General features: G+C 30.5%; 1 protein-coding gene across 2 annotated transcripts in view; it reads right to left on the minus strand.

Moving 5' to 3' along the window:
* Positions 1-12,153, minus strand: part of Dp1 (satellite-binding protein 1 Dp1) — a 115,925-nt gene that overhangs the window by 47,330 nt on the left and 56,442 nt on the right. For both annotated transcript variants that reach the window (XM_075380880.1, XM_075380881.1), the window contains exons 9-10: positions 5,944-6,050; positions 4,948-5,107 (exon numbers count right to left, since the gene is read on the minus strand). In XM_075380880.1, coding sequence (XP_075236995.1) covers positions 4,948-5,107; positions 5,944-6,050 — 267 coding nt within the window. The remainder of the gene's footprint in view (positions 1-4,947; positions 5,108-5,943; positions 6,051-12,153) is intronic.

Consider the following 12,153-nt stretch of genomic DNA (forward strand, 5'->3'; position numbering starts at 1 on the left):
AAACATCACTAAATGCTACCATCAGCTGTAGTTCAAAGCCTAAGCAGAACAGTAATGTGAAATTAACAAACAGAAACGGCTGTTATAATAATAATTAATAGAAGTAATTATTAAACTTTTAGTCTCACTAAGTTTAACAATTTCACTACTAGTGGTGTGACAAACAAGATTGACAGATAATCTGTCCAAACACAAGATTGAAGACATTCAGGCCATTATAGTAGTGAAACTGATTTACTTAATTTTTTCCATATGTAAACAAACTGGACTCATGAAGGTCATTAAAAATCAAGTCATTAAAAATGACTCATTCCAACTAACACAATATGCAAATAGTTCTAACTATAGTTGCTTACACAATGAATTTTACAATGCTAGATCTAGATCCAGAACACGAGTGTACAGGAAGGTGTATCCAAGTTGGGTAAGAATAAATAACTTTGTCGAGTTAGGTTACTGCACAGAAAGATATGTTTTTTAATCGGTTTTCAATAATTCGTTTAAATCTACATCTCAAAGACATAAATTTTGGATCGAGTTTATAAACATTTTATATTACTATCATACTTTTATTATTTGTTATTATCTATACTACACCTTAAAAAAATTATTAGAAAATTAGTAGAAAATGATTATTTTCTACTTCATAATCATCTTTTCTCTTACAAATGATTTTTGCATTCACTTCTAAAATATGATTCATCCTAAAACTACATTTATTTAATTTTTGCTTATAATAAAATTTAATTAAGTTGCACAAATCAGATATTTTATTTGTAGGCTTTATGTATGATTTTTCATTCATAGGTTATTGTGTTTTAATTACTTTCAGTTTCATCCCCTAATAAATTAAATATAAATCACTATATTACTTTCCCTTTTACTTATACTTCTTACTTCCTTGTACAAATTAAAGGAAGTATTAACCAATTAAGAAAATAATCGTGAAAAATTTTAGTTTTCAGATTTCAACAGAAATATTCACTTTGATCATCCCTGAAACCATTTTGACTAGTTTCGGCATGATGTCTATATGTACGTATATATGTATCTTGCATTACTCCAAAACGATTAGCCGTAGAATGTTGAAATTTTGTATTTAAGACTGTTGTAACTAGTTGTGCACCTCCCCTTTTGATTGCAATCAACTGAGCCAAACATGTGTATACAATCAGATCTCTAGATAAAGCGGGTTTTCAATTTTGAAACATTTGGATTTTGGACCTTTTTTTAACAGAAGTAACAAACCCTTGTTGAGGCACGACCATCACTGCAGCCTCATACTGCGTGACTCTTCGACGTCTATGAAGGGTGATTCAGAATAAGCAGAGAGAGGAATGTTGTCATCAGGCATTGCCTTTCTCAATGACAATGCTTGGCCGCACACTGCAGCTGTAACAAAGAAGCTCCTGCAGCGTTTTCGTTGGGAAGCGTTTGATCACCCACCATACAGCCCAGACTTGGCTCCATCCGATTTTCACCTCTTTGCTCACATGAAATGCTGGCTAGGAAGACAACATTTTGGCACAGACATCGAGCTGCAGACCAGCGTAGAAACATGGCTGAAAACACAGGCGGCTCCGTTCTATGACGAGGGTATTGAAAATTTGGTACCATGTTATGACAAATGTCTAAATCGGAGTGGCGACTATGTAGAGATATGTAAGTACTTGTTACAAATAAAAAAAATTTTATTTTCACTGTGGTTTTAAATTCGTGGCTGATTGGACCTTGAAAAAAATAACCTTCGTATGTATATGAAGTCACTCGAACTGATGTGTGCATGGTTATGGATCCGACATGTTCTCACTTACACCAGATATCTACTTGAGCGACGTGAAACAAAATTAATATATAAACTAATATAAAATGCTAGGGAAATTTTTATGGCATGAGTATAATTGAATATTGTGTGTTAGTATTTTGTGAAGAAGGCACGTAAACAGTGCACTATTCACACATTCAATACGGTTCAAATCGGTGTTCTGAAGCCCATACCTTCCCCTTGTTAGCTACAGTAATATGGATTTTAGATGCCTTGCACTGATTTAACTTATAGAAAAAAATAACTATAGTTATTTTCTTTCAAAATTAGAAATAATTTGCTTATGAAAACAATTTTTTTTTAAACATTAACCATGATCTTAATGTATTAGAATAATTTTATTTCCAAAGCCTAACTTGTTTTACCTTTTACAGATTCTAAAAAATGATTAGCCATAAAATATTAAAATTTTATACTTAGGACTGTTGAAACATCTAGTTGTGTACATCTCCCTTTTTTATTGTAATCAAATGGGCACTAACTGACTTACTTACATTTATTTAAAGAGTAATAAAAGAGCTTTATTTATCCTAATGTTTCAGGTAAGGTTGTTGAATTAATAACTACATAAATATTTGATGTTAATAAAAACTATTTTAGCAATTGTGTAACTTTTCACTTCATTAAAGAATTGGAGGATTGTAACTCACTTTCAAATGAAATATAACTTTAAATGAAGTGCAGTAAAAAATGTGTATATGTAATTTAATAGGAGTACAAGGAAGTTATGTGGTGTCCACATCAGATTTTTTTATTTTTAACAATTTACAAATAACAATAAAAAATAAATTTACTGAACATTCTGTTTCCTTTTCTGCCAATACTCTTTCATTCTTTTATTTTTTTCTGACATTAATTTGGTCAAAAATTTCTTCTTTTTTGATATTTAATTCATTAAAATTTTTTCCAATTTCTTGAAACTAGTTATTTTTAGTTTTTACTTTGAAAGATAATTTTTTTTTTTTCTAATTTGTTGTCCATCATTTTAAGTGTCTATAGCATAATCTTCTTTTTCTTAGTCCATTATCTTTTCAAACTTTTTTCTTAATCGTAACAAATTTTTTCATTTGATCTAAGATAATTTGATTATTTTTATATTTAGGTCCTAAAATCTATCTTAGAAATTCCTTTCTTCTTTTAATTATTTCTAGTCTTCAATCTTTGACCACCACCAGTTTCTGCTACATATAAGCATTCTGGTTTGACAGTCATCTCATAGTATCGAAATCTTGTGGTAAAAAATATTTTTGTTATATATATATATATATATAACAAAAGGCACTCTACACATCAGAATGTTTGATACTCAGGAAAAAGAATGAACTGAAGGAAATGGAAATACGTGAAAGAAGAATCTTGAGGAAAATATTGGGACAAAGAAAACTAGAAGACGGATCATCTTACAGACTAAGAAGTAACGAAGAACTTTATAAAGGGAACAACGAACCGCTGATGTCGACGATGAGAAAACGAAGGGTCAAGTCCTATGGTCATATACACAGGATGTTGGATGATAGGTTAACGAAGCCCGTCTTTAGTTTTTTAACAAATATGAAAGCAACTACGAATTGGAAGCCCGTCTTTAGTTTTTTAACAAATATGAAAGCGACTACGGATTGGGTTGTCAAAGTTATGAAGGACCTCAGGAACTACAACTGAACGAAGGAAATGAGTGTAACAGAACTGAGTTTAGAGATAAAATTAATAAACACATTTTCTGGAAACTTACAGATAAGACTAGAACTGGGAGGCAGTGGACTGATGAACAAAAACAAGTTAAACGAGACAAAATGAAATTGTACTGTGAAAACAGACGGAACACATCTGTTGTGCAAAAAGTTGAACGCGGTCCAAAGAGACCATAACGAAAAAAAATTTTTTTTTTTTTTCTTGTAGTTGATATGATAGGTTATTTCATTTTATTCACTTTCATTTCTGAGGTGGAACTTTCTAGGGCATGATACCACATTATTTCTCTAAAATTGAAACTTTTCAATTACTTTAATTTTACAGTAGTTAGTTTTTAGATACTTTGTATAATATTTGTCATATATTCTCTTTTTTCATAGGATATTTATAATTTTGTTTTTTCCTGATTTCTTAACATTACAATTTGAATTTTCACTACCTCAAAATTGTTTACAATTATTATCTGATCGTGTGGAAAGGCAAAACAATCTATTTTCATACATACAAACAATAACAGGCTGTAAGCATTTACAGTATTCTAAACATTTTTTGCTAGTTTTTTTTTCTAGTCATCTGAAAAAATAACTGAATTTCATCACTGTTACAGGTATATATATATTTCATGTTCATATTTGACAACAGTTTGCTCTTCAAATTATGTAAATACCAAAGATATTGTTATATACAGAATTATTTTAATTACATTGATAACTCTATAAAATTAAGATTATTAAATAACTACAGAGTGCAACATAAATGGAAGGTTTCACCTATTTCCAAAATTCCCAACACATATTTATTTTCAAGACATATTCCAGAATCAGTCTACAGGCTAGAAATTAGTCTAATTGTTACAATTTGTAAGTTCTGTATTACTCTGAAAAACCGTCAAATGATGCCTGAAAACATCAGAGAAGAATGATCTTGTATCAATATATTGGTATTACACATAAGTGTAATCCTATAATAAAATGGGTTACTGATTCCACATTTTGTGCATTATTCATTTACTCTAATGTAATAGGAATTTTGATTTTTTTTCTGCTTTTGCAGTTTTTGCTTTATTAAAACCAGTTTTAAAAAAATTTTAAGGTAGGTGCTTTAATTACGTTAACATTTTATTTGACTTCAACTTTAACCTGTATTTTTTATTATTCTAAGATTTTTATTAACTAAGATTTGAAGGCCTTATACCTCTTGTATTGTATTTGTTTTTCTAATATTATTATTTTTTAAAGGTTAATTAAATGTTACGGCTGAACTTGTACATTTATTTATTTACACAAATTAAAATAAAGCATGCAAAGTGAAAGTTGTTTCAACGATCATAGTGAACAATGCCAGACATATAAAAAATATTATGGCTATTTACCACATGCTTTATGCTGATAATATCATACTCTTGTCTTAAAAGTTACAAGTGGATAACTTACTGGCATTTGGAAATGTTATTTGAACCTCTTGATTGAACATGCTGTTTATTTCCTTTATTTTTTCACCTTTTTGTCCAATTATACTGCTGTGATATTTGTGTTCAATTATTATCTCCTCCTCGGTCTCATTTTCTAATTTATATATCATTCCTTCCAATTCCTGAAATAACGAAACATTATAAGAGCAACAGACATGGTAAAATAATCATGACAAGGACAAAGACTTGAGGCTACATTCCTAATATAACACACCAATGTTATATGAAATTTAAAAATTTGGTAACAAATTAGAATTACGATTCATCAGGAAATTTAAGAAAATGTCAAAAATTTTATTCATATTTTCACAATCAAGGGAATGAATCGAGAACACTCAACGATTGAGTAAAGTGCATATAGAATGATTAAAATTACCACTATGGGGTTAAATTATCAGCAGTCATTTGAAACAATAAATTCTTTGTTTCTGGTAACATGTAGCCTAATTTCAGTCAGTAATTATTAGAAATATAAAAACTTAATTTACCTACGACAATAATAAATGTTTTCAAATGCTAAAACTCAAATATGTTAAATGTATCATTGTAATTTTAACTAAATAAACAATATTACAAAACAGTAGATAAAAAAATGCTTCTACCTGAATTTCATTTATACCTGCTGATGGAAATCATTTAAAAACCGACATAGTTAGATTATGTTAGATTTTAATTTATCTTTTCATAAACAGTTTAAGACCCTTTTCTATATTGAATCTATTCCAGTAATCATTTGGAAAAGTTCTTTCATGGTGTTTAGTATAACTAAATATTTTTTTAATCAACTTTATATAGTGTGGTATAGTAATAGTGCTTTGTACCAGTACATAATTGAATATGTGCTTAAACACATATTCAATTACGTAATAGAGTAAGAATCTAGATTATAGACATAGACTAGAATACAAAATACATTTCTAATGAAGGAAAAAGAAATATTATTATTAAAATTACTCACACGTGTTGCTTCTTCAACTCCCTGTTTACTGCCCTCTATGCGAATGACACTAACATCATTAGCCGATATAGTTATTATGGCATCTGTCAGCACCTTTAAACGATTTACTAAAAAAAAAATAAAATAAAAAATAAATTTCTTACAATATACAGTGTTCGGTACATATTCGCCGAACTTCAGGAACTGACCAAAGCGAGTAAAAAAAGTTCATATCAACATACATCCTATTTTACTTTGCTTTCCTTCTGGAAGCCACTTTGTGATTTACAAAAAAAAAAATTAATTCTGAAGAACAGGTAAACATACTTTAATCAAGTTTGACAAATCTAAGACTAGCATCTTATCCTACAAAATAAAAGCTTTGAAAACATTACCTTCAAAAATTTTAAAATGGCGGCGGCCTTCTTAATTTTTTAATCTTGTGACAAAACCAGAAGAAAGTTTGATGCGAACGACATGACAAATACCATCTATACCAGGAAAAGTTTCAGAAGTAACACCAATGGGCCAACAAAGTGGAAGAGTACTAGAAGATTTCAACAAGACAAGATCACCAACAGCAAGGTTGCGTTGATATTTGTTCCATTTTGAACGAGAAGTGAGCTCATGAAGGTACTCTTTGGACCATCGATTCCAGAAATGTTGAATTTTTTGCTGTAGAAGAGTCCAGCGAACACAAAGAGAGACATTTGAAACAATGGGTTTTTCAGGAAGTCCAAGGATTGGAAACCCAATGAGAAAGTGTTCAGGGGAAAGGGTATTTTGTAAATTTTGGAAAGGAATTTGAAAATATGAACTATGACAATTAACAGAAGTACGGATGAAAAATTTATCAACGACAAGAGAAAACATGGATTTCGACTCGGCAAGAGGAAAACTAGACAATAATGAGATGGAAAAGGAGAGATTTGTGTCAAAAGGAGAGTTTTCCAGAGATGAAGATGCGGAGTTGTAAGAATAGATCTGACGAATAGTTTCACCACAAAGGCGACAAGTGAGAATGCCCATGGGCGACATATGAGAATGCACAAAGGCAAGAGAGAGAATGCCCATGGGCGACAAATGAGAATGCACAAAGGCGAGAGAGATATGAGAGTGAGTCGCAAGCATCCACACATCGTGGCAATTTGAACTGAACCTATACAAAAGAGAGAGAGAGAGAGAGAGACGAGGGCGACCCATAAGGCGTGAAAGTCAGATCTGAACTGGACTGAAGAAGGTGGCAACAAGCTGAAGAGAAATAAACTTTTCTGGAGTAAACGTGTGCAGAAACAAAGTTGCAGCAAATCCAATTGATGAAGCGTCACAAACATCAAGTAATAACTTGCTTGAAGCTGTCTTAGTACGAGTTGTCATTTTTTAAAAATTAAAATTACAATAAAATATTTTGAAAAGTATAAGATTAGATACAATATGATTTCAAGTACCACTGTTAAATAACTATTTAGTTTATACAACAATAATAACATAAAATCTAAAAGAATTTTTCATCAGAAAATTAATACATAAGATATTTGTTATATTCAACTGTCATCAACAATAAGTAATTATATAATTACTGTAACTCGTAGGTGTCAATTACAACTTTCATAACATCATTACTTTCAGTAACAACATGCTTAAAAACAATCCAATATAAGACATTCTAAATTTGACAGAACAATTTAAATTATTTATATAATAGAATAAGTTTAGATCAAAATAATATTTGAAGAGATTTTATGACAAATATTACTTTAAGAAATATAGCCTGAACTTTAGATCCGGAATTATACATCCGACCCGGAGGACCAAAAAACAACGAGCTATGTTGGGTAAAGTTAACAAAAATAAAAGAACACACAGCTCGTATTTGCCAAAAAGAAATTGGACTTTAATTAGAAATAAAACAACTGAACTTATGTTAAATCATAACCTTAAAAAATTAAAAGAAATTATGAAATAAACATAACTTATAATAATACATAACAAATTCAGAAAATAATTATTTTTCAAATAATAGTTTTGAGAATCTACAATTAAACAAAGCCTGAAAAACAAAGGAATATAAGACACCTTATTTTACAATTATTGCATTAAAAAATACGTGGCTAAAAACAGTTTAAATAAATAAAATACATTATTATTCAAACTACAAGATAGAATATAAAAACAATATTACTAGAACAAATTACAATAATAATTACAGAGAAGTCCACAAACGTAACTTCACATCAGGAGTTATTTTCTTTAGATTAATTTAAGAGAAGTAATATGAATTCAGTTCATGAATAGATAATAATTATTCTCTGCGATTAACAACTTACATTAAACCGAATGATAGAGTCAAGTACTATAAAAACAAATTGTAATAAGTAAGCACATAAAATATGTTGCACATGACATAATAACATAACCTTATCTAAGCCACCTGTCGTGACTGCACTTGAGTGAATAAATGGTTTTTTAAACCAAACTTGAAATTGAAATGCAAAATGTGCAATTAACTGAATATTATACAAATTTTACTAATAAAGTAACTGTTTACCATAATAAATAATGAAGGATTTGAACATCCTTTAATAACACACGAATATTGGTAAAAAATGAACTCGTGAAATTAAAGTGCACATATACATACAGTTTATCCTCGGCGTAGTCTGCAATGGCGAATCAAAAATAACAGAGATAACAATTTGTGATTAGAAGTTGAATAATAGGTAGGACCTCAGATATGTAGCAACGAGTTTGGAGAGAATTTGCATAGATGAAAATGTAATCAGCAGCTGGAGAAGATTCGGGGTCGCTAGAATTGGCAGTTTGTAGTGATTGAAACACTTTCAAGAGAGACGTAATATACTGAATTTAAAGATTAACTTAACAAAGAAACGAGGCAAAACAAAACATAGAGATCGGTGAAGTCACGAAACACTGACGAGTAGAACTAGAAAATATTTCGACAGAGAAATACCACGTTCATGAGAGTATGGATGCGATGTATTTAAACATTATACAAGAGAGACAATTGCAACCTGATCCTCCAAGGCTGGAGGATCAGCCTTGTGGATCCGCACAACATGAAAGTCAGGACTAGAATGCTAAAAGTGTGGCGTGGTGAGAAGTAGGGGAACCGAACAAAGCAATGGACAGAAGAGTGTGTGTGTGTGTTTACAACAAGAGTAGTGTCTAAGTGTTAGTATGACAACGATTAGAGAAAACGTGTGGAATTCGGGAACGAAGACATAACAAAAATAATTTACAAGCAAGCAGACCATTAAAGAGTTACGTAAGACTGATAAAATAATTTCTGAATACGCACAAGTTGAAGAAATGACATCAGGGCAGAAAAAGAGAAATAGACTTCTAGGAACTATGACAATATTAAAAATGGTGAGAACAAAAACACCAAGAATAATATATATATATATATTAAGACTAAACAGCAATAAATAAAGTGTGATATGAAATACGTTGACACCAATATGATGATGCAACAGTAAGTCAAACTGGAGCCTGAGAGAAATGATATCGAAAACAAACCCAAACAACCTATTTTAAAAATACACGTATGATAAGCCTTACAAAAATGCAAAATAAATTTACCAAGCCTGTAAACTGCAAGACTCGACCATAACCTTGAATTTATTGGAATAAACGCAACTTTACGCAATAGCGTAAACATACACCCTAATAAATATGTAACAATTTCTTTTCGGCCATGGTGCTTTTAGGGACAGACTGCAGAAATTTAGCCTGGTAGATTCTGGATGTGTCCTCAGTGTGAACAGTTGGATGACACCTACCATGTTCTTTATGAGTGCTTGAACACATACATCGCTCTAAGTAAGTACGCATGATTTTTTTTCATCTTACATAGACCCTAACTATTCTTCCCTAGATGAGTATTAGTTCCGTTCTATATTTGCGGTTTTCTGTGTTTTCAGCATTTTTACAGCCTCTAACCCCTGTGAATAAGGAGATTTTACTGTATATGAAACCTCTTAAAAATTCATGTAGGCAATTATTTGATAAAGACATAATTTCTAAACTAAGAGTTGGGTATGAAAGTGAATGAAATAGTGTCAAAATTAAATCATCACATTCGACTGCAAACAATATTAAAACAAGGATGATTATTAAAAAAAAATAAAAAGTGTGTACAGTTATGTCAAACAAAATAAGAACTTTTGAAAAGTCTCATAACTGAAGTAAAAAATAGACTTACTTCTGAATGCAGTCTACTCATTTATTTGTTAACCGTAAACTATCAACTTTATGCAACTTTTACTGAAAAAGTATTGTCAATATTTCAGAAATTAGAGCTACTCAGGTGAAACTGAAGAATGATTCTGTGCCAGGAAAGTGTTTTTTTTCTTTAGAGCTTCATTTTAATGCAGTGTTGATTAAAATGCTTAGTATTTTAGTATTAAGCTAAGCTAAGGTGCAAATGCAGATATCTAAGTCCCTGAAAACTAACATATATAAAGTTATAGAAGGTACTAATGCTGTTGAATGTCGGTTGTGTGTGAGAATATAAAGTGGAAATTTTATTATATATGAAAAATTTCACAGCTGACCAGAATATTTGGTGATCTTGAAAGGCTGAAACCTCTTTTCGAATACAGCTTAAACATGTTAATTTTTTCGTGTATTGGGTTTGTTTTCGATATCATTTCTCTCAGGCTACAGTTTGCGTCACCATATTGGTGTCAACGTATTTCATATCACACTTTATTTATTGCTGTTTAGTCTTAATATATATATATATATTATTCTTGAAGTGTTTTTGTTCTCACCATTTTTAATATTGTCATAGTTCCTAGAAGTCTATTTCTCTTTTTCTGCCCTGATGTCATTTCTTCAACTTGTGCGTATTCAGAAATTATTTTATCAGTCTTACGTAATTCTTTAATGGTCTGCTTGCTTGTAAATTATTTTTGTTATGTCTTCGTTCCCGAATTCCACACGTTTTCTCTAATCGTTCTCATACTAACACTTAGACACTACTCTTGCTGTCAACACACACACACACACACTCTTCTGTCCATTGCTTTGTTCGGTTCCCCTACTTCTCACCACGCCACACTTTTAGCATTCTAGTCCTGACTTTCATGTTGTGCGGATCCACAAGGCTGATCCTCCAGCCTTGGAGGATCAGGTTGCAATTGTCTCTCTTGTATAATGTTTAAATACATCGCATCCATACTCTCATGAACGTGGTATTTCTCTGTCGAAATATTTTCTAGTTCTACTCGTCAGTGTTTCGTTACTTCACCGATCTCTATGTTTTGTTTTGCCTCGTTTCTTTGTTAAGTTAATCTTTAAATTCAGTATATTACGTCTCTCTTGAAAGTGTTTCAATCACTACAAACTGCCAATTCTAGCGACTCCGAATCTTCTCCAGCTGCTGATTACATTTTCATCTATGCAAATTCTCTCCAAACTCGTTGCTACATATCTGAGGTCCTACCTATTATTCAACTTCTAATTACAAATTGTTATCTCTGTTATTTTTGATTCGCCATTGCAGACTACGCCAAGGATAAACTGTATGTATATGTGCACTTTAATTTCACGAGTTCATTTTTTACCAATATTCGTGTGTTATTAAAGGATGTTCAAATCCTTCATTATTTATTATGGTAAACAGTTACCTTTTTGGACTTCCTTGTAATTTTATATTTTCAAGAAAGCTTATTTACCAAAATGAACTCTATTTATATGTTTACTTATTTCAATTTGATTACATTGTAATTATCTTTTTTGATACTGGAATATTATATAGCTAGTTTTAATTATTTAATGATAAGTTTGTTGTTCATAAATTAGGAAAGGCCAGTGCCAATAAATAAGAATTGTTGTAATTTATTTTTCTAAGTTAATGACATTTGATCATTGCTAAGTTTCATTATTACAGTATGTCAGTAATTGCAACAGTTTTCCAGTTACACTATTTTTATTGATGTTATGTTTATAAGTATCTTATGTTTATAAGTATCTAATTGAAAATAAGGTGTTTTATGTTCTCCTGTTTTCAGGTTTTGTTAAATTGTATATTTTCAAAATGAGTATTTGAAGCATTTATATTTATGTATTTGTCATTTATTAGAATTGATATGTTGTTTCAGCCGATATTATTTACATAAATTCTGTATAGAATTAAGTTATGTTTATTTCATAATTTCATTTAATTTTTAAGGTTATGTTTTAACATAAGTTTAGTTGTTTTCT

Source organism: Lycorma delicatula, chromosome 13, assembly GCF_047948215.1.
Source record: "Lycorma delicatula isolate Av1 chromosome 13, ASM4794821v1, whole genome shotgun sequence".
NCBI classification, from domain to species: Eukaryota; Metazoa; Arthropoda; class Insecta; order Hemiptera; family Fulgoridae; genus Lycorma; species Lycorma delicatula.